At 41.8% G+C, this 23,106-nt stretch overlaps 3 protein-coding genes across 7 annotated transcripts in view; 1 reads left to right on the top strand and 2 right to left on the bottom strand.

Annotated features, from left to right (window-relative positions):
• LOC136434651 (dynein axonemal heavy chain 12-like) overlaps nt 1–1,648 on the bottom strand; it is a 58,105-nt gene extending 56,457 nt beyond the window's left edge. For 2 of the 3 annotated variants that reach the window (XM_066427580.1, XM_066427579.1), the window contains exons 1-2: nt 1,464–1,640; nt 106–308 (exon numbers count right to left, since the gene is read on the bottom strand). In XM_066427580.1, coding sequence (XP_066283677.1) covers nt 106–308 — 203 coding nt within the window. In that variant the 5' untranslated portion in view covers nt 1,464–1,640. Of the gene's footprint in view, nt 1–105; nt 309–1,463 lie in introns of all 3 variants that reach the window. The other variant, XM_066427582.1, reaches the window with a different exon arrangement.
• A 170-nt stretch (nt 1,649–1,818) lies between these two features.
• Nucleotides 1,819–11,967, top strand: LOC136434653 (IQ motif and ubiquitin-like domain-containing protein). Of its 3 annotated transcripts, XM_066427588.1 has the most exons (16): nt 1,819–1,955; nt 2,266–2,398; nt 2,962–3,050; nt 3,087–3,204; nt 3,636–3,824; nt 4,086–4,220; nt 4,663–4,830; nt 5,161–5,340; nt 5,647–5,798; nt 6,331–6,541; nt 6,997–7,172; nt 8,143–8,313; nt 8,786–8,962; nt 9,455–9,703; nt 10,178–10,363; nt 10,719–11,967. In XM_066427588.1, exons 2-16 carry the CDS (start codon nt 2,266–2,268, stop codon nt 10,884–10,886), a joined length of 2,502 nt encoding a protein of 833 aa, XP_066283685.1. In that variant the 5' UTR covers nt 1,819–1,955; the 3' UTR covers nt 10,887–11,967. The 3 variants fall into 3 exon arrangements, with proteins under 3 accessions (XP_066283685.1, XP_066283683.1, XP_066283684.1); XM_066427586.1 differs by having other exon boundaries at nt 2,962–3,204; XM_066427587.1 differs by having other exon boundaries at nt 2,965–3,204.
• Nucleotides 11,968–12,423: 456 nt separating this feature from the next.
• On the bottom strand, nt 12,424–20,595 carry LOC136434655 (uncharacterized). The gene is made up of 8 exons (XM_066427589.1): nt 20,495–20,595; nt 18,720–18,901; nt 18,131–18,217; nt 17,047–17,105; nt 15,820–15,926; nt 15,307–15,380; nt 14,731–14,892; nt 12,424–13,821 (listed from the first exon to the last, which is right to left on the bottom strand). Exons 2-8 carry the CDS (start codon nt 18,887–18,889, stop codon nt 13,704–13,706), a joined length of 777 nt encoding a protein of 258 aa, XP_066283686.1. The 5' UTR covers nt 18,890–18,901; nt 20,495–20,595; the 3' UTR covers nt 12,424–13,703.
• Nucleotides 20,596–23,106: the final 2,511 nt, after the last annotated feature.

The following is a 23,106-nucleotide window of genomic DNA, read 5'->3' on the forward strand; positions in this document are numbered from 1 at the left end:
CGGCAGCTGGTACATAATCTATTGGAAAATATCACTCCTTTCTGGGGTTTAGTACTCCTTTAACTTAGTTGAAACTCATGTAGATGACTTTGCTGCTTGACTTACAAGATGCCCTGCAGCAGGGACTGCATCTGTTCACTCCGCCTGTACGTCATCAGCTTGCTCTTGCCGAAGTCCCTCCCATTGGCTGTCAGGGCTGACGAGTTTGTGGGGATGGGCGGGAGTCGGGGGACGCCGTTGACCCCGTTCCTTGAGTTGCGCGGCCTGGCGCCGTTTGTGTGTCCATTTGTACCGTTCATGTGCGCCATCTACAGGAATCAAATATTATTTCATCACTTGAAAGTTCATGTGTACATGTGTTGGTTGAAGTTATTCTGATGCAAAGTTGAACTACATAGTTTCCCAAATTTCAGGATCGCCACAAACTTTTTCACAGCAACTTGTTATCCACTACTCACCGAGTCACGTGTTCTTTCTGCATAACGTCATGTTACAGAAGAAGTGGATTGCTTATTCCTTGACAAAGATTGGAAAATTTGGTTAAGTCTAATTCTTTTTGTGTTGGAAAGTACAGTTCAACTTTTGTTTCAGATTGTATCATCAATTTGTCATCATTTTACTGTGACATCAAATCCATCTCCTCAACCTACACACTGTTAACCAGTGAGTGCAGGACAGAGGCATCTGGTGGTCTTCCATTATTTTCTTAAGCCATAACATTTATGTGCAAATATGTCAAACCCTTGCAAGACAGATAGTGAGTGAGTGTGAGTTATTCACAATCTGGCTTATCAACATCTGTGATGAATAATATTTAATATACTGCAATGTTGAAAATTCTGAGAATCTATCCAAGACAATTTGAATAAAAAATCAAAATAAACATATGGGTTCCTAATAAGATCTTTCCAATCCACTTTAAATTTCTACTTGGCTTTTCTGAACTAGATGCACAATCAGTACATGTCTAGCTGAGATAAGTTCTGTTTAAAGACACTCTAGCTCGGATCAACACTTGATTGTCTGTGACGTGACATTTGCATGGACTTGTGAGCACGGAAAATCTGTGTAGAGGGATCTTGACTTTAAGTTACTGTTAAGAAAAAGCCAAGTACATAAAAGCTTGTCGCTCGATTTTACACCAGTTGAACTATTACCGTCAAATATCTAGGACACAGTTACCGCCCCCCCTCCCTCCTTTTGCACTAGCTTGGACAGATTTAGCAAGTCTTGTTTATCATCAAAAAAACGATCGACTGTCTACCCTATTCTTGTTCCTTCTGTTTTTGTCAACATTTATCAACTGCGCAGTTGATTTTCTGCTGCATTGTACACGAAAGGAAACATGATCTTCACTCGCCATTTTTCACAACAAAAGTAGAAGTTGGTCAATCTAGTCTAATCACTACGTAAACTTGTTTTCTGAATAGGGCTAAAAGACGGTAGACATTAGTAAAACTTACCTTGGCGGCTGTTCTATGGAATGTTTAAATCATAAACTTTGGTCGGTAATCCCGTGCGACGCTTGGTTTCTTGATATATTTGCGATTTTCTTAGTTTTTCATGTCAAGAAAGAGAACTTCTTTTTCAGAACTTCGGCGCCATCTTTGTTTCTGTTGTTATGGCAATCTAGCGAAGCATTCCGACGGCTGGCGGAAAAGGGCGAACACCGGGCACGGAAATTACCGATTATTACCGAGCACTCCAAATACAGTACGCTATCTCCTATTGGTCGATTGTGAGAGAGTATCTCTAATGTAACCAATCAGAGTAGTCAATAATGATGCCGGTATATCTTTGTGCCTAGTTACGGTGTGACGTCAGCAAACAGCGGCATCACCATAACACTTTAGCTACAGTGATTTGAGACGAGAAGTTGAGAAGAGGAAAATATCATCTGGGTGTCTTTGTAACAAGAAATAGAAGGAGAGCGCTGTACACAAGACATCCAAGAGGTGAGTTAATGTTTTGCAAGTAGGGATAGCTCGCTTGGTACAAATTACGAAGTTTGAAGAGTAAGCGAACATTTGACATGGCAACGTGAAGAAGTTTTGCTAGAGTGGGAGGGGGGCGTACGAAAATCTGAACATCACCAAGGACAAAGCAAGTCGTGCGCGTTATGATAAGACTTTTTTTACGTTTCCCCGTGACAATTTAGGACTTTGGAACTAATTTCTCAATGAACACTATATCAAACTGTTCATCTGCGTATGAATATTATCTAGCTGAAGGTTTGAAAATAAATTTCCTTGTGTTTTTCTCAAGATGGCTGATCAAGAAGAGAGTGCCCCCGCTACTGTTGGGGAGACGGAAGAGCCACAGACTGAACCACAGGATCCGGCTGAAGGGAAGGCCGAGGCTGAACAGACAGACACGGAGGAGCCCGCTCAACCTGCAGGTCAGTACACAGGAAAAACTACAGATTCAACTGACAAGTCACTGACACTTGAGGGGGCTCACCCCAGTTTATTTGGCAGATGAAACAGTGCACACCCTCAAGTCTAGCAACTGTCTCTTCCGCGGAATTATTTGGAAGCAAAGTAACTGTATGTTGTGAACTGTGAAAGGATATCCTGAATCAGCTACAAGACCAACTGAGGTTTGTTGCTTCAACCTCTCTAATTTTGGTAGATTTCTGCGGTCTGCCGACCCCAATCACGGTAGAACTGGGGTGTGTGCAATGAAGGGTATACTATTAGTTACAGGCTTAATATAAGTATGAGGATAGGTCATCAAATTTGTTCACTCAATAAGGATAGATGGATTTTAGAAATACAACAATCAAGTTGTAATTTCCAGACTGCGGTAATAAACAATCAATAGTAGACCATCCTGCAAGTAGAACAAGTAAAGTACAAAATAAGTAATTACAATATCATATATAGTGCATACACTACAGAATCATCCGAAATGAGTACTAGTATGAATAGGAGTTGAAAATAAGATTGTTTCCATTTGCAGAAGCCCCCGCAGCAGAAGATGGGGCAGAGACAAAGGCAGAAGCAGCAGACGGCACGGAACAGCAGCAGGAAGAGCCTGCAACAGAACAGCCAACAGAACAGCCAGCAGATACAGCAGCAGAACAACCAGCAGAGACAGCAGCAGCAGAAGAGACAGCAGCAGAGCAGACAGCAGAGTCCACAGCAGAACCAGCTGACACCACAACGGCTGAGGAAACTACAGAGGAACCACCTGCTCCTGAGGGTAAATTAGTCATTTGTGCTCCAAACATTAGTTTTTAGGTTTTTAGTTGTGATGCGTCGAGTTTACTTTTCGTCATCTGCTGTAACCATAATATGCTATAGTCACATTTCCAAACAAAGTTTTGCGGGAACGAAAGGTATGATATAAAAAACAACCAAACACACAAAACATGAAATATTTATCATGTGTCTGTTTCTTGACATACAATTTTTTTAAAGAAATCGGTTTAGAAATGTGACCCTATCATAAGCAAAACAAATTGTCTTAACAGATAAGATGTTTTAAATTTTATCCAGGTGCTTGAGTAACTGTCTTTTGACATATTTAGTGATTATGGTGATGATGATGACATATTGCTTTCAATATATGTATTGCGATGTATTCCATAAGTACTCATGTATATCAAAATGTGTCTCTCGTTGCAAACACAGAAGAAGCAAAGGAACGGAAGGTCCAGGAGCCCACCCCCACCCCTGAGCCAGGGCAGATCCCCACGGCCCCCACCCCCTCCAGGGAGAACATCTCCATGGCAACAGTCCCCACAGCAGAGATCCACCACGTGGACCCCCATGCAGTCTCGCCTGTTCCCTTGGCAACAAGTGCTGATGCTACGGCCACAGGTAAGGACAACTGTGATAGATGGAGTTAGGTTGATATTTATGAGCCATAACTTTTTCTAGTAGAGGGCTACATGTTTTCTTGATCCTTTTGTCGTTTCACTTGGATCATCGGCGGTCAGTTTGAGCCTTGGTTTGAGCTACACCTCAAAATTGACAAAGCCTGACAATCAGGAAAATTCTGCTGGCAAATACATGTGTAGCCATTGCAAAAAAGCGTTTTCTCCTGTACATGTTTTCTTGATCCTTTTGTTGTTCCCACAGTGAAGTTTGTCCTGATGCCCAGCGGCCATGTGACGACGTTGGCCTGTGCCCTGAGTCAGAACATGTTACAGCTGAAGGATCACTTCAGTGTGGAACTCAGGATGCCTGCTGAGCTCATCCTCATCACCCTCAATGGTATGGTAGTCATTTCTGTTGTTCTATTACATTGTACTTTTACGGTCATTTTTCTGCTGAAAAATTGAAAATATTTGCCTGGCATCTGGGTTATCCTGATCACTTATACTATGTATATGCATCATCCAAAGTATAGTATAGAAATGTGTTATACTAAGAATATTTTCTGTCAGTGTTCTTGCCACTCAGAAATTAAAGATACCATAAAATGCTAACATTGGACTGAGCTGAATTTGGGCAATTGAAGCTCTGTCAACTGTTAGCATTTTACGATATAGTTTCTGCTATGTTATGCTTTGCTGATTCATTTTATGAATAGATTTGGTCTTGAAAATTTTGCCTCTCAGCAAAGTTCAAGATTGTGGAATCTTGGGATACTCAGAATCAGAATGAGGAGTATGAAAAGGACATGTCTGGATATCGTTGCCTATGTCGTGTACAGGGAAGAAGATACCAGACTCCACCACGCTGGGAGAGCTGGGCGTCGGCCCCAATGCCACCATCCAACTGGAGATCTCCTCAGCCGACCCTGTCAACACACCCATCAAGTCCATCCGTCCCAAACCTGAGTACGTCATGCCGGACATACTCACTGTCAGGGTGCCTCAAGGTACGTATTGACATACTAGTCTTCAACCTTATTTTTTGTTATTTGTTGTAGTTGTTGTTGTTGTTGTTGTGTCTTTATCACACTTAACATTTAGCATGCTGAAATAGTCGTTTGGTATCAATTTTGGACTGTAGGGGACACAAAAGCATTGCTTCTAACCAAGCTTAAGCTTTGAATTTGCCAAAATGGTGAAAGAAACAGTATAGGGGTGGCATACAATTTCTTGTGTTGTGGATTCATATCACGCACTCAAAATACGCAAATAAGACGGCCATTACATAATCTTGCACCACATGATAACATCATAAACTCATTCCTTAATCCTTGCAGATGACGGGAAGCTCCAAGATGTAGTTGTTGAGATTGAGAGGCCGACCAGAAGAAAGCCGTACCTGGGCGGTTACAGACATAAGCTGTCAGGAGTGGAGTACCACCATGCCTCAGCACAGACCATGGGGAGGACCACATCTGTTAGTGATGTACAGAAGTTCTGTAGGGACACACAGACAGGTAGGGAACTCTTACACAACACATTTATAGGGGACTAATAAAATCTGGTCTTTGTAGACAGGTGGTCACTATAAACTGGATTCTTGATGCTTTTGTCAATGAGCTAAATGACCATCAAAAAGTGGTCACATTGCCAAGGTGGTCCTAATGTAGAGTTGGTCACTTGTACAAATTTGATTGTAGCAGCACGCAAATATTCTTTTTTTCCACATTCAAGGCAAGTATAAGCTTTAACTTTAAGTTGGTATATGCATGTATTGACTACCAATTACATAAAGATTTACTCTTCTTTCTCCCACCCCCTAGTGTTTCAGAAGAACAGAGTGCAGCAGACGACTAACCACACGTCCACCCAGATGACTAAAGTGGGGTGTTACGTCAGCAACATGCAGGACAAGCTGCTGCTTCCCGGGCAGTACCAGTCTGCCGAGGAGTATCACAAGATCCGCCTGGAGGCCGTAAGTACAATGTTCCGTCTGTCAGAAGCTGTATGCAGTGGCAGTCCTTGCTCTTATAAACAGTACTTGTTTAATAAATGCTTCTTTGACATTTGGTGTCAATAATTTTTGTCAAAAGAAAAATCACTGAAAAAGCGCTGAAAGGGAAAATGGTACAGTGAGTTGGAAATAAGAAAATTTACCTCAGAACATAAAGATATACACAATGTAACAAAAGAAATTGTCACTGAATAAGAGAGACTTTTTGTACACAGCCAAGTGTTTTATTCAACCAATGTTTCGATGGCTGCATTAACTATCCCTGTATATAAGTATGTAAATACTTGGGATTGATCCAGATTGCATCTGTAAGCACCAACGCCTATAGGTTGCAGTGCAATGTGAACCAGTCAGTATTGCCCTAAGGAAGGTGACAGACAGTACTAGTAACCAAAACGTCATTTGAATAAAACACTTGGTTGTGTACAAAGAGTCTTTTTATCTGGTATGATACTATGAATAGCCGATGCTAATCTGCCCCTCTGTTCCACAGGTGATCGTACTACAGGCGTACTTCCGGCGCTGGCAGGCCAAGAACATCGTGCAGCGTCTGCGGGAGGACAAGGCGCGCCACCTGGAGTGGGAACGTCAGGAGGAGATACGCAAGAAGCGGGAGAAGGAGCAGCGCATCCGGAAGGAGTTCGAGCGCAGGATGAACCCCAAGACCAAGGAGGACTTCGACCTGCTCTATGCTGCTCTAGAAAGTGAGTTTTGATTTTCTATATGTACTTTAATTCTTTACTTTTTGACTGTACTGGTTTGAGACATACAGCCAGGTCTGACCAGTTAGCCAATGACTACTACAAAGGGCTGGCCCGGATGATGATAACAATAAACAAAATAACAATGATAAATGCACTGTATCTCAATTTGACAAGAAAGTGTGTTCAAGACACATCACTTATACACGTATCTGTATCATGCTCACAATTAGTTCTGTACTTAGGGTTAACTTTCCACATGCAAGCTACTCTCTGACAATCATTGAACCAATGGCTTGAAATCACCGCCAAGGACAACAAACACCATTTTTTCCAACATGCTCATGCATGTCAATACATGTATATGCTGTCATGATTGTGAATATGTCACACTGTTATAGAACACCACACACTGTAATGTCAACAATTGAATAAAACCCTTTTTCTATCCATATCAGAGTGGAGACAGGAGGAGCTGGCCTTCATCGATGAGAACTACTCGGGAGCGGAGCGGAAGGCGCGCCTGTGTGCGCTGCTGGACCAGGAGACTCAGCTCATCTCCGCCATCGACAGGCACAAGATCGACGCTGCCAAGGAGAACAAGGAGAAGAGCATACAGCACTTCCTGGATCAGGTTAGTAGGGATTAGTCCTGTTATCTACTTGTTATATAGTTTTTTTAGTCAACTGGACTTGTGCTCAATGTGCCACAGACAGAGGCATACAACACTTCCTAGATCCGGTTAGCACAGAAGTATAAGAGCTTTTTTTTCTATTCGGTTAACTGGAAGAAAAGGATGGTCCAATGTGTCACAGAAAGAGACATGGAATGGACTAATAAGATCAAAGCTAATGGCGGGAAAGCAAAGCAGTGATGGTAGATGACATGATATAAGTTTAACCTTTTCCCTCCTGCCTCACCCCATAACCAATATAGAATCTGTGCCAAGAGGCTTAGTAACCTTAGCAGGCTGCAGGTTAAATGTGTGCATTGCTACAGCCATGTGTCCAGAATAAGTGGTCATTCACTCTGAAGACGGTATAAAATTTTTCGAGTTACAGTTTTCCTTGTATTTGTTATAGGCAACTATCAGAAACTGTTGCTGCAGTACATGTATCTGCATGCAATTTTTAAAGCTACAAAACTACAAAGTTACAGTTACAACTAGGGGTGGATACCAGTTCGGCTTAATAAGGTCCAAGTCCAAGTTTAGGTCCAGAGATTTAGGTTCAGGTCGGGACCTGTGCAGTTGATGTTCTGTTTTATTAGACCAATATTAAGCATAGAGAATTGATACTGACACGCGCGTCTATAAAAGTTTCTTGGTGAGAAGACTTTTAAGATAAACCAGTGTTTGATATTTGAATGTTGCACTTATTCTAAAGGCCTTTTTTGTCAGAGGGGAGACTCAAAACACTTTTAATCAAACAAAATAGAAAAATATATGTGTACTTTGTTTCGTTTTTTTTGCATCAGGTTTTGGCTTTCAGGTTTTTTGGACTCGGTTCTTGGATGTTATAAAGGTCCGTATTAGGTCCACCGAACCTGTATCCACCCCTAGTTACAACTACTTAAGAAATAACTGAGGGCCAACTCTCGTACAGGCTGCTGGGCCCAAGAAGTGGCGAGCGTTTGACGGGAAGGTGACGGAGATGGACACGCCGTACACGCAGCGGGCGCGGGAACTGAGGGACATCTACAACTCCATCAACATGAAGTACCTGACGCAGGACGAGAGACTGGACGTGCTGCTGACACTCAAACACACTGTGAAGGTGAGCTATCAGACACTTGAATAGCATTATAGTTCCAGTTAAGTTGTAGTAGTCGTATTTGATTATACTGCTGCAGGGGTCCTAGACACGGGTGGGTAGCTACAAAATGTAGTCTCCACACCATGTTTTCAGGTAGCTCTGTTTAGCGGGTTAGTTGAAAATGCAGAATATATCCCTCCTAAAAGTGAAAAAGTAAATACACCAAAAAGCAAAGAAAAAATGCTATTCAATATTTAAGAGGCATTCATGCTCTTGCATCAGTGCACACAGTTTGAGAGTCAGATTCCAGCATACATTTGCTCATTCTTCAGCTTCTTTCTACAAATTACATGCAGTATGGATGAAAATTGATATATGCCTCCGCTATGTCATCCACATAATCAAATCAGTCTGGCCGTAACAAAAAGTGGAGTTTGCACATCAGTGGGAAGCAGGTCAGGCAGTATTTATCATATTGTTGTTTTCCCCACAGGAGCACAACTGTAAGCTGACCCAGGAGATTATCGAGCTGATCGACCGGGAGGCGGACCTCCTGATGAGGGGGGTGAAGGACTCCAACATGGAGGGGCTGAGGAAACGCATCTCCACTCTGTTCCTCCAGTACATCAAGACTCCCACCTTCAACGCAGAGGCTGCCAGACTACTCAAGGTGGGGTAGAGATGTCTTGTTTGTTTGTTTGTTTTATCTAGATCTCCATTTAGTGTATTTCACAATCCTACAGTATTCTTCCTGGAGTCCGTCTACATAAATACAATGATTATCTAAAATCAAATACAAGAATAAAACTTACACAATTGATAAATGATAAACTAAACAAAATCAAATATATTAAACTCAAATGTAAGCACAAGAGGTCAGAGGTCAACTGAAATAGCGGAAACATGATTTGGATATTGTGTGAAAAAAAACAGAAGCATTGCCAAGATGGGAATAACTGACTGTCTGACGATTATTAAATTCAGTGGCGTTTTAGCGATCAATGAATACGATAAAAGCTTGTAGACTGTGTAACAGTAACTGCAAATAAAAAGACTTAAGTCAAATTAAAACTGCTAGTTAAGACTGGTAGGGTTAGAGCGCTGGCGCAGACCAGTGGCTTCAATGACAAATTCATTAAACCTCTTTTACCCACACCCACAGGTTCCCCAGGACCCGATGTCCCTCCGGAAGAACATCTACTTCTGCCCCAGCTGTGGCAACTACAAGCCGTCCATGGAGTTCCCCATGTCCTCCAACACCCGGCTGGTCGGGAAGTGCCGCAAGTGCCAGAAGCTGGACAACGACGCCCGGCAGCGCCAGGACTTCAGCATCTACCGCACCATGCTCAAGCAGCTCCGCCGCTCCGAGGAGGCCTACAACGACGAATCCCGTATCGCCTTCCTGTTGCAGGTCCGACTTTGTTGTGTCATATTGGTATTTTCTAATTTTACATTTCACTCCGTCATATATATAGGCATGGGAGTGAAATATGTTGTTTTTTGTCATGTTCTTGTTTTCCTGCTGAAGCTTCAAATCAATTAAACTTTTCCATTTTTGGATGAAATGACCTGATATTTTACATGGAGATACTCTACAGTGGGCCAATACCCCTAAGGCCTTTAAGATTATTTTATCGATGTTTTTGGCCATTTTTAGACAAACATTTTTTTGAATTTTGCGCTCCTGTTCGCTAGTATATCACATGAAACTTGAACTTTAGAACACCGGTGCATTGGGCACATACCAACAAGACTTTATTAACTTTTTTGGCATATACCACTTTGGTATTTTGGGCCATATTTGACTGATTTGTGTCTACAAACAGTACAACTGTGAACAAATGAACACTAGTTTGACAATTGTAACTCTGTTCCCCCCCTTCAGGAGGCTGACCTGCAGTACCTGGTGGAGAACGTGTGGAACTCCCAGAGCATCCTAAGCGCGTGGGACGACCTCTACGACCTTGTGCTTGTGCGCTGGGACAAGACGGAGGAGTGGTCGCCGTGGAACTGCATCCTCCTCACCAAGGAGGAGGCCTCTGCGCACAAGGTCCTGGACGATCTGGAAGAAGTAGGTCTTATTGTCTTCAGTGTTCTGTTGGACAGTTTTATTATTGTCTTTTTTTACACAAGTGTGTGTGTATGTGTGTGTGTGTATGTGGTTGTGTGTGTATGTGGTTGTGTGTGTGTACATACAATGTATGTGTGTGGTTTTGAGTTTGTGTGTGTGTGTGCGTGTGTGTGTGTAACGACAATACTCACGCACTTAACACTCACTCACTTAATACTCACTTAATACTATAATGCGATACGTTTATATCTATGGATTATACATGTATCATAGATTATATATATGTATATTATGTGTACATGTATGTAACGATAAATATGATATCATACTGATAATTTGTTCCATATTCTTCCAGCAATACGGCCCAGTGTTCATCCACAAGGCCCAGCACAAGCACACGCTAGCCAGGAACTACTTTGCGCGCCTGCCCGGCATGGCACAGTACATGAGGGAGAAACTCGCCGCCTCCAAGCAGAAAGGACCCAGTGTCATGGGTCATAGGATGGCGCAAACTACAGCATGAGACCTTAGTGTAGTCAACGGGGTATAGATATTTGTGAGGAGTAAAATTCCAACATTTTTTCGATGCCATGCAGTCAAATACATCTCATCTATCTCTTAGTCTAACTACTAGATCGTTGGGGCACCACAGAAGATCTGACAATTTACATGTTTTCTACACTCGTTTTCTGTTCTTCTTACTAATCTTAGTGTTTAACAGTGCCACGTGTCATGCCAGTTCATTCTCTGATACCGGTATCATCTTTTCCATTGCCTGCCCCTCTTTCTTCCTCCCTGGACGGTTTCTTGCATGATAGTTTTGGCTAGTTCTGATGACCGTGACAGGTGGTCGTATCTTTTCAGTTTAATTTTCTTCACTGTGGTTAGGAGGTTTTTGTATAGACCAATGGTTTGCTTGACTCTCTTCCGTACTTTGGCACTCGAGATGCAGCCTCTGTATATGATCCTTTGGAAGCATTTCATCTCAGATACATACAGAATAACAGGTGCCAAGATGTACTAGCACACAGTGTTTGCTAGTCTTCCAGATCCAGAGAGTCGCAAAGTTACACCTACTTACATTATGTAACATAGTCAAATCTATAAGAAAAAGTATGTACAAAAACTGGACCCATGAGAACGTACACTATTGTGAATATTAAAAGTAAATTCATAGTAGCCTGGGTATCATCTTTGTTAGTTTACCGGGGCTCCCATGCTCTCCACTACCTACCTAGTTAGATCTGAATGGGTTAGATAGCCCCGGTGAACTATCTAGGATGGCACCCAGGCTAAATCCACAGTCCAATATATAAAATGCCCCCCTCCCCCGCAAAGCATAGTTTTAAAGTTTGTCTTCATACTAATGGTTAAAAAGTTACTTCGTTTGGCACCAAGAACAATGCATATATTTAGTGAATATCCGCCATTATTTGTCATTCATAATGTATTTTATTAAGACAGATGTGTAAAAGCCACAGTTGTGGTCTTATGTTTTCTTACAATTACTACCAAGTTTACATTTGATGTACATATTATATGTAAAAAGCACTGTGTTGTCTGTGAAGTGGCAAAGAAGGAAATTAAAATACAACTACTAAGAATTACTGCATTTTTTTCATTTTTGGAGTGTTTGTTGATCTATTGGAAAAAAAACTTTCAGTTTTATGTCTTATATTCATCTGAATGCCATATGTATTGAAAAGTGTCTGTGAGCCTGTGTTCAATTTTAACGTTTAGGCCCAGTATACATGTGTACTGTAAATTCTTTAACTTTTGTGGTGGTTTTATCACGAGGTAGGAGGAAAAAGAACATTTTTGCGGTGTTTTAGCTTCGCAGTTGACACAATTCTGCAGCACACAGTATAGACACAAGTGAGACTTATTCGCTGTCAATGTCATGAATTTGTGGTGAAAATAAAACCACTGCAAATGTTTCAAGATTGACGGTATTTACTGTAAACTGGGGGGGGGGGGAAATTCCAGTGCGTGAAAAAAAATTGTGCATACAGTAGAATAACTTAATTCCTTCAAGATACAAAAAAATAATAAGATATTAATCAACTTCAGTCTGTATCTATTGTCGATTTCTGTGTCTACATAATGTAAATAGAAACAATAACTATTTGCTAGTTTTATTGTAAATTAATTACGTCATACCTGGGCCCCAAAAACAAACGTTCAATACGCGTTTTCCGGACGCGTTTTCATAGAATATTCAGAATTCATTTTGAGTGCGCCGATTGCGCCGCTGTCTAAAATTGGAATGCTGGATTCTGAGGTTGGAATCGTCACACATCACCGGTACCCTCATCAAGCTCACAGAACGTTTAACATATAAAAATGAACACAAAAAAATTCTTATTATCTTGATATGAAACATTCGACCCAGAACTATGGATTTCCGTTTCCATTCTCTTTGAGTTCAATAACATTATGATCATGTTACGTAAAAGGACTAATCGTCTAATGACCTTGATTTGATTTGCTTGATTATTTGTTTGGCTGTAAAAAAAAGTACAACAAGGGCTACCCAACTAGCCGGAGGCTATTACAAAATTCAATACAAACTTTCACAAAACACATCGAGACGTTTACGACTAAGATACTTATGAAGGCGTAAACAAAACATAAGACTGAAATACATAGAAAAAATCAACAAAACTAGCACAAAACTATGAAAAGCGCATATAGAAATTTTGCACGAGACTAAGGTATATGATGTATAAAATTTTTAACAAAGCCCAAACTTGGCTTTCTATTACATGGATTACTTAGATGATACAATTGGTCACCTGAGTCATCTGCTATTTGGCTATGTCTAATGACCTTCTCGCTCTGAATCATTTTTCAAAGATTTCTCTCTTCTTAAACAGGAGGGGGGGTAAAACATCTTTGTAAGATACGCATTTCAAAATCTGGAGATGGTCTATCTTAGCACAGAAATCACAAAATTTGGGCAATCGTTGGACTCATTCACAGTGATAACGTTGCAACCGTGTATGTAGAGCTAGATTCAAATTGTGTTTCAACCATTTGATCTATGACATATCAAGGTAACTATGATATAATCAAGAAGGCCCCAAAACTACACTTCCGCAGCCTCTGCGAACAGTTTCCACAGCCTCCGGAGAGGCTTCTCTATACAGTGGGTATCATGTGCATTCAAATTTCAGCACATTTGGCCCAGGAAGGACCGAGATTAATCCTTTTGAAGACTTGACAGGTGGAGGAGGATGAGAAGTATGATTTAAGTTGAAACGCAGTTTTAACACGATTTGGCTTTTAACATGATTTTGCTTTAAACACGAATTTGCTTTACCTAGTTCACTTTGATTGTCTAACTGTTCATCAGATACCGTTTCAAACTCAGGAACGCCGTGAGCCACCACTTCACCATCAGCAAATGGAAACACGGCTGACCGACTACCATCAAAATCCACACCCGGTAATCACGCCTGTCGAAAAAGCGGGGAAAAGGATATCTTGATTTGATTTTGATTTGCAACAGTACAATACAGGTGGGACACATGCAGCTATTGCTGGTGTCGTGACCCACACATAATATATACCCGTTTTTACACTTGGGCGAAGTGAGGAAAGTCGTGTAAAGTGCATTTTCCCAAGGGCACAGCAAAGAAAAAATAAATCTGCTTATAACAGGTTTAAGTACAGTTTTTATGATATCAGTGCAAGTGAAAAGGACAAGTATTCTTGACCTTTGATATTCATGTTTTATGTTTGATATTCATGTAATCTGCTTTCATGTTAAGACATTTCGATTTTGGCTGTCAATTTTCACCATCTGTGAAAAAACACAGCAAACTGTATGAGCAATTTTGTTCGTTTGTCGTGATCACACGACCTTCATAGCTTTCGATCGAGTTGTAGATCATGTAGGATATACGTTTGGACTAAGCTCACCCTCAGTCTAGATCTTTTTCTCGTTTGTTTCCTTTCTTGGTAGGACTATGTTGATTCGATTATATGAATGACCTCCGCGCGCGCATCATTTTTCGTCCCCAAAGTTTTCGACGATACTGTAAGTCGTAGAAAGCAGCTGCAAAATGTACACATATACTAGTATGCCGTAAATGGCAATGAAAATATCGAAAAACGGGTTCTAATGTGGTAGGAAATCAATTTCAATGTCAAAGAAGGATTGATGTGAAAGAGCAAAAATGAAGAATCAGTTTTCGGTTCACACTCTGTGTGGTAAATTATTTGTTCTACATTCCCGATAACTTAGATTTCATAATGAAGGCAACTTTTTTTGCCAAACCTTTTTTGCTCACACGCTCGCATCAGTTTTGAGGCTCTCCGAGGATGTCATCCATGTAATCGAATCAACATGGCCTAATGTGTACCTTTTTATGTCGTCTATCTGGGGCCCAATGGACGAGGCGAAGTCGTACCAGTAGAAAGGGAGGACGAGAACCCGGACGCACAGGTTCAAGATCAATGACCCTACCCAGAACGGCATGTACCCCGGTGCATCACGGGAAACACCCAGTGTCTTCAGTATGATCCTGAAATGAGAGAGGAGTGTGCGTTTGGATGTTCATCAAATTATGTTGACATATCTTCTCTAGATATTTCACAGCGTGAAAACGTTTGTATGTATGTTTGTATTGTAAAAAAATTCCTGTGGACATATTCCTGTACAAACACTAGAATTCTTGCAGACTGCACACATTAGGCTCGCTACTGAGGCGTCCCCAAACATCAGCAATTTCAGGCGACACATTTGCGCCAATCAGTTTATGTCACGTAATTGATTCACGAATTCCTTTCGCAATTTGGCGCCGTCCATTGCGATACTCGTTTAAAGACTAATATGTATGTGTATGTACTCAAGTGGCAAGATGCAACGTTAACGACAAGAGGGAATAAAGTTTTCAGATGCTGACTTGAATGGGACAAGTTCGGAAATGCGATCTTACATTAACCTGGTAGGTGTCGCTGTTAGATCCATCCTGTGATGAAACGCAACCACGTACGGGACCACAGCATGCACCTACAAGGAACAACGGTGACAAATCAGACAAATATCTACATGGACAACAAGGTCTTTAATTGTACACCAACAAGTCTTTTCTTACCTTACCGTCTGTCACCTACTTCAGGACCATACTGACTGGTTCTACTTCGCACTGCAGCTAGGTGTCGCTGCTGCAGTGTGAAGAAGACGGGCCGAAATTTGAATGAAGTTTATATACCACCTCCCGTGACTGGAGTAGTTGCAGCAGCGACACCTAGCTGCAGTGTAAAGTTGAAGATGTCAGTATTGCCCGGAGAAAAGTTACCGCCGGTCACCGAAACGTCGTCTAAGCAAAAACCGCCTGTTTACATAGAAGCTTTCTGTTATCCAGTGACTTATCAACTTGATGATACATGTACATGTACACCTAACAATAGCGTGCTTACTCTAGTGTAATAGGTAACAGGGAACTTACAAGTGACATAAGTTCACTCGTGCCCGTGAGAAAGTGATGCAAAGCTGTCCCAAAGGACAGGGCTGTACCGGGCCCGGTCACTGGAACAAAGACGCTGATCAACACGTCTGCAAGAACAAGAAGGAGAAGATCTCGTACTTCCGTGAAATATTTTTGTGCATTTCTTAATGCCATAGCCCTAGCCATTAGAGATGTTAGTGATCATTCCTAACCCCTTCTTCCTTTAATCAATCCCAGCTAGCTCCCTCCCATAAGGAGTCATTCGTCGGCGAAGGCTGGCGAGCTGTCCATACTACTTTCAGGAAACGGTGTCTTTCTGTAATGCTGCCGAACCTGAAAATACCGCTAGGGAACCCAAAATCACCATGTTTCTTTAGGATCTAGATGACCACTAGTATGCCAAATATGAATCCATCAAAAGGTAATCCTTTTAGTTTTTATGATTTTTTTTCTGTTTTACTCATTGTGAATCTGTCTACTGAATTTGTACCACCGACTGAAACCTAGGGGTGGGAAGCCAAGCAGAATCTGTCTAGTAAAATCATTCTTTAGGTCACAGCAAGTTTTATCAATGGCATCAGCGTGCTCATAATTTTTGCCTGATTTAAAAAAAGATCCCCTCCAGAGATGGTCAACATCTAACAATATGGGAATATATGTCGTGTTGTAGCCTTCCTTGCACTTGGCATTTTGTATACGTGACACAAGTTAGGTAGCCAGGCGAGTAGTTGTAGGAGTGACACAAGTGTGGTGGCCTTGTCCTTGAGTCGAGTTGCCAACTTGGTAAGTGATACCAGTCTACCACACTAGTGTCACTTTGTGCACTTCTTGAGTACAGGAACAAAAGATTTATTGGCTGTGATACCTTTCATTCTTTGTCCCTTCAATTCTTGTTACAACATCTATGGTGTCTATTTTGAAAATGTAGACATGTTGCTTTTTCTCATTCTTGTAGCCCTCTCGTATTAATTGTGGAGTCTGCATAGAATAAGTCATTCAAAAAATGTACTTGTTTCGGCCTTGTTCAAAAACATTGGAGGTAATTGAAAAAACACTGGCCATTCTACTCACTATCAAGTCTCTCAGTTCTACATACTCGGGCAATGAAAAACACTGTAAACTGCTGGAGAACAAAGCTTTACATCAATATCCTGGTTTTGTGGCTTTGCTTAACTAATCTACCTGTTATACTGCAGCCTAAAGTGCTACATTAAAACAATATCTTACCTGCCAAAAGAAAACCAAGGTTGAAGGCAGACGCATGCCGCACTACAGGTATATCCTTGCTGCAAATAAAAAGGAAGCAATTCACAAAGGGTGAATTTTATGACTATCAACTTCTTCTTCTTCTAAATCTTCTTTTGGTGTTGACAAACTCTTGGTGGTATGTCATATGTACTATACATATTGGTGGCCTAGCGCGAAACTAAGGGGAGGGACCAATAAAGTGACTTTTCAATGCAACACATGGTTAAAGCCATGCAAAACAATCACTTTAAAACACATTTACCTACATTTCAAACCTAAAATCTTTACAACCACTACAAAGCTGGCTTTGTAAAGTTTGTTCAGGGAAAATAGGTCAATTCCGTCATTTTGATGAGCTACAGCCAAAAGTTTGCCATGACACAAGGATTTAACCTCTGTCCTTATGGACCAGTAGTTTGAACTTCGAACTTTATTTCACCATAAAAATGGCGGCACCACGTGCCCCAGCAGCAAAATTTGCCCAGGAAAGAATTCTTTAAGAAATACATCGAAAAGAAAACGAGGATGTGCACGGTGCACTCTACTGCGCAACCCATTTGGTGGTTCCTTCCCCATACTTAGGTGTATACTAAGTACATTGGGCTCTGAGAAATCAATTCTATGCATTTTTGCTATACCTCACGGGTATGGTATTGACATAAACTGTTGTGTAGGCTTTACCTTTGATCATTATGTCCTCCGGGCAAAGGATAAGGGTTCTTCAATGAACACCATCTAGACATATTGACCTGTTTATTCACATTTTAAGGAAAGCTGTTTATTGATATGTAAACTGCAGTTAAGGAATCAATCAAGACAATATACTGTAGAAGCCACTTAATTGCACAACGGATTAAAGCACACTCCATTTGATTGCATCGAATCCCAAAATCCCAAACCGGTTCCCATTCACTCCATTTTTAGTGACTCCGCATATCTGCACGGCGCATTGTCACTAATGCCGGATAACTGCACCAATTTTTTTCAAACATTGTCAACAAGTTAACAGTTAACGGGATGTGCAGTTAAGCGGATTCTACTGTACATATATATTTATATATACCTGATCATTTCCAGAGAGAGGTGTCCAAAGAAGCAGGCGTAACACCCAAGCGTGCTCAGTACTGCCCCATTTAAACCGACCGCAGCACTGAAAATGTAACGACACCACTGTAACATTCTTTCAGGCATATTTCATATAATGCTATCAAAACAGATGAACAAAATTATTTTACCTTCTCTATAAAAAAAAACAGGCTGCTACCTAATATCTAAATCTAGAAACCAAGCTAAATAGATATCTTTACCTAGCCAGCTAGCAAGATAGATAGACAGATAGAAATAGGTATATGCACGTAGAAATTTACAGGTAGAAATAGATGCCTACGTACAAATGCACATACATATATGTAACATGAAAATGTACAAGGCACATGCATAAATACCGTAAATTTAACTTCGCGGTATGGGGAAAATGAAGTGTTCGCGGTGGTTCTAAAGCCCCCCTCTCACTGGACCGGCGGCACGCTGGCGGCGTCGCTGCGTCCTAAACTGGATTTGTGTTACCCTTGACTTTATCATGGGAATATCATTCAACCCGTACAAGTATTACCAAAAAGACGGATGGATGGATGGATTAGACTAGTACTTACTGATATCGAAGTTGAGCCTGCTTGATTGTGCCCAAAGAACGGTACCCCGGTGACAGTCGTGAGAACAGCCGTCCGGAACGGTAGAACACCGCAGCGAACAGTGAGCCTCCACTGGCAAAGGCCGCGAGATGGGTCCAACATAACGGAGGAGTTGACAACATGCTGCTCATTTTCAGTGGCCCCTGTAATGTAGAAGTAGAAGAAGGGTATTATTTATTTATCTATTGCACTCATCCATTACAAAAATGGAGGGGGAGACAAAACAGGTGATCTCTCACCTCTGCCAGTGGTTTCCCCCTTAACAAACAAGATACAACATACAAGAAATAAGAAAACTATACAAATTAACACTTTTAACAGTACCCTTTACAGTGAAAGAATAAACATATAAATCATAACATATGTACAGAATAATAAAACAATATAATGACAGAAAATCAGGGCATTATTTAACGTGGCCTTGTGGCTATGCAGGTGGAACAGTTACAGAAAGATGTCCAACTGCATGGAGCGTCAGTAGCATAGAACACTCTAAACCTGTTATGCAAGTGATTCAGCAACTGCCGTTTGAAGACGAGCATGTGTAGTGGCTGAGAGACACTGTGGCCCAAGGTTCTCAGGTTAACATCCAGACTGTTCCAAATTGCTCTCTGATTGAATTAAGTGATCTCAGGCTATGGCTAGATACAACGTGTTTGACAAGGCCTGCAAAGGTTACATACTTTGATTTCGGGTGCGATACAAAAAACTCGTCTTGTTTTGTGTTCATTGATATCAACAATTGACCTTCTTGATGTGCTTATCGCCCCTCATTTATGTTGAAAATATTCGCGCTGAAGGAAGTGTATATATGTATAGGGAATACATGGGTAGGGACTGCACGGGGTTATTGAGTATCATATTGTTTTACAAAACTCACGTCTCCTAATTCACCACAAACGGAATTCTGTACAAAGTCGGCCTATAACGTATACATGATACGTGCATAATTCATTGGAAAAAAAACATCCCCTTCCGGAATCTAGGACTCCTTTAAACCACCTGGTAAGGCTACATGTAGTTCACCTTTATCCGCGACGATTTCAGGCAAGAGTCAATCGACACCAACATGGGAAAACAATAAACCATCATTTCTTTCTGCTACGTGCCGATATTATTTATTACCTTTGCCACTGATGCTATACATGTTATATTTCTTTTTTAGTCCTGTTGGTACAAAAATGTCGCCATTTTAAAGCGCCGCCCGTGGCGTTGAGACTGGCGGCATTTTTATGGCGACATAGCCCTTTTTCGTGAGCACGAAACTTGGAGGAAAATTGTTCCGGGGAGCGTTATGTGGAGACAGTGTGTGGTTCCAAAGGTCACTTTTGGACATCAAACGTCAGAACTCAGAAGTAACATGTATTTTCCTCTTCGAAATGGAGGACGTGGGAAAACTAATAACAATCACACCGGGAAACAAGAACTTATCTAGATCGTTACCATACGAATACATGCACAGGTACATGCACACGCGCACACGTAGATAGACACACACACACACACAACCACATACCGCACAACATATTGTGTTTGCCACTTTGCTTGGGCTTACGTGGCAAGCACTAGCATATTGAAAGCCCGCCTACCTCCCCTATACACCACACACGCTCACACACACGTACACGTACACGTACACGTACACGTACACGTACACGTACACGTACACACACACACACACACACACACACACACACACACACAAACACATCTACATATACACACACGCGACTTACCAGGTTTTTGCGTTCACTATGGAAATCTAATCCTCTTCTTCTCTACTTGATATACACGCAACCAGGTTACCTTATCACAGCGTACGGATAAGACATCAGAATCCCGGTGATTTACGCAAATTTCTTTATCAGCGAACAGAGTTAATATTTTACTAGATGTTTACAAAGGCGACATCAGCTCAGCGGCCTAGTAATTATTTGCACTCTCATGAAGAGACAATGGGACGAGTAATGCGCTTGGTGAACTTTTTTAATGTGGACACGTCTAGCGAAATAACGTCCTGCGTACTGTGTGGTCTGAAATCTATCCGGGATACAAAATATCAAAGGTCGAGGCCGTCGAGCATCAGTTAATCAGTAAGTCGTTACATCAATTTGATACGCCGTCCAAATGCCCACTATGAGAGTGACGAGTATCATCAACGTACCGACGGTTTATCGTCTCCGCCAGTGCAAGTACTTACGCCACACGGATAATTTGTATATTTTTCAGGGTAGCGAGTGTAGGAGCCCAGGTACTGTAATTGAATGGCACCCAGGCTAGCGCAAGCCGACACATTCGGCACATCAGACGCTGGCGTCTGCGCTATTACCACGCGTATTCAATTAAGGACCTTAGACCTCGTTCTGTTACGAAAATGGCAGGTGTCTGATGCCAGGAATGGTTTCGTGTTTTAAAAAAAAACTGTAAAATGAGCACAGTCTCCTCCAGACTCTTCGGTTACTGAGAAGAACAGGAGGCGAAATTGGGATGATTTGCTAAATTCAAAGGATTTAGCCCGGGCATTAGGAAACCTTTCGCCAGCTAACACCTCTAGCATGCTATTTAATCACTTTGTGTCGATTTTACCATTTTTGGAGAGCAACCAACGGAGTCTGGGTGGAGGCTATAATGAGTTGAACCAAGAACACTATACATGTATGATATCCTTGATTGAACCTATTAGTGCACTGACATTTACCCGAGCTGGTAAACTCCCGCGTTGGATACACGTAGAAAATGTGACACCACAAAAGCCTAGAGTTCATACTAGAAAGATTGGAAGGGGGCACACTGCTGACACGTAAAAGTCCTTTATACAAATGTAACATTTTTTAATCTTGCACACCTTGAAGTCCTGTATACAAATGCAACAGCTTTTAATCTTACACACCTTGAAGTCCTGTATACAAATGTAACGTCTTTTAATCTTACACACCTTGAAGTTCTGTATACAAATGTAACATCCCCTCCTCGACTTTGTGGAGATTTTGAGAATTTCAAGTTAAGATGGGGGTATTCTAAATCTTCTTGAGGGGAAAATTGTCATACTGCGCGTCCCTGGGCAATTAGTCTGGTTACCAGACCACCGCGCTACAGTCGCTAATCCTTCGGCCGGGGAAGCAAATTTGCCCCGCCAGCACAGTTAGGACACTGCCCCTGATTATATCTCTCGCCTGGCCAGACCAAAGCGCGATAGAGGTAGAGACCAAGAGAGACCGGGTGCCAACTCTACATCAACCAAAGGCTCTGTCCATTTTGTTCAGAGTCAATTGAAGACGAATATCACTTTTTGACTGTATTTCCGAAATATTCTGATGTCTGTAATTCACTATACACAAGGACAGTTACTGTAGCTTTGTAACGTTACGTGTCCAACAAATAAAGGATCAGAACCACATTCCATTTAGATTCTGCCCTCTGTCTACAGCAGTGCTCTGTTGTTCGGGCGCTCCGACCTGGGGTTGGGTTGGCACCTAGGGTGATACGGAATGCAACATGCAATGTTCTCTATGTACTAGTGTTATTCTGCGGAGAAATATGCGGTACAGTGGCACGTTTCCCCACTCTACAAACGTCATGTGGTCACAGAGTTTTCCAGTAACGAAGTCGCCCCATTGCTGGACGCCCAGATCGGACGCCATTGCTGGACTTCGTCAGTGGAAGACTAGCGATGAAGGCACCTTTGGTGCTGGACACCGAGTGATTACAAAGGAACCCGTGACCTCGGTACTTTTGCCTGACTGAGAAGCGCAGCGGAATTTTCCACAGCCTGAAGAGAGAGGCTCATTATCCGTGACGCCTCTCTTATGTTGTGAATTATTTCATTGAATTTCTGTGGCCTTTTTTAGACCAAAGCATATATTTTGGGCTCCTATATCCTCGTATTAGAATGCTTACTTGCTTATGTCCAGACCTTCCAGTCACGAGTCGAGATGGCAGCCCACGTCTTTCGGTCCTTCATCGCATGTAGCATACTATCCACTTCAACCATGGCCAGTGAGTGCGTCTATAAAGGTTGCTGCAGGTCTTCCTGTCCTCCTTTTCCCATGCTTGGGAATCCAGAGTACCAGGTCAGCTACTTCTTCCTTGCTCCTGAGGCAGTGTCCGGCGAATTTCAACCTCCTTGTCCTGATCTTATCGGACAGCCTTGGTAGGCCAGCATACAAGTCTTTGTTGGTAATGTGTTGTTTCCAGTGGATGTTGAGCGCTGTTCTCATAAGCCTCGTGTAACACCCATCCAACTGCTTTTCTAACTTGGAGGTAATTTTCCACGACTCGCACCCATACAGAAGGGTATTAGAATAGATGGCTAGTAATTTGGCATGGTGGTACCTAGGGCATATGCCCA

The sequence above is a fragment of the Branchiostoma lanceolatum genome, chromosome 5 (assembly GCF_035083965.1).
Source record: "Branchiostoma lanceolatum isolate klBraLanc5 chromosome 5, klBraLanc5.hap2, whole genome shotgun sequence".
In the NCBI taxonomy this organism is placed as follows: domain Eukaryota; kingdom Metazoa; phylum Chordata; class Leptocardii; order Amphioxiformes; family Branchiostomatidae; genus Branchiostoma; species Branchiostoma lanceolatum.

Bases quoted from the DNA above. Each gene is read 5' to 3' on its own strand.
- LOC136434653 (XM_066427586.1), top strand. From the start codon at position 2,266: ATGGCTGATCAAGAAGAGAGTGCCCCCGCTACTGTTGGGGAGACGGAA. The intron at 2,399-2,961 runs GTCAGTACACAG...TTCCATTTGCAG, and splicing joins GGAGCCCGCTCAACCTGCAG to AAGCCCCCGCAGCAGAAGAT. The intron at 10,364-10,718 runs GTAGGTCTTATT...ATATTCTTCCAG, and splicing joins TCCTGGACGATCTGGAAGAA to CAATACGGCCCAGTGTTCAT.
- LOC136434655 (XM_066427589.1), bottom strand. From the start codon at position 18,889: ATGAGCAGCATGTTGTCAACTCCTCCGTTATGTTGGACCCATCTCGCG. The intron at 15,927-17,046 runs GTAAGATATTGT...TTGTTCTTGCAG, and splicing joins CCTTGGTTTTCTTTTGGCAG to ACGTGTTGATCAGCGTCTTT. The intron at 15,381-15,819 runs GTAAGTTCCCTG...TGTTCCTTGTAG, and splicing joins CGAGTGAACTTATGTCACTT to GTGCATGCTGTGGTCCCGTA.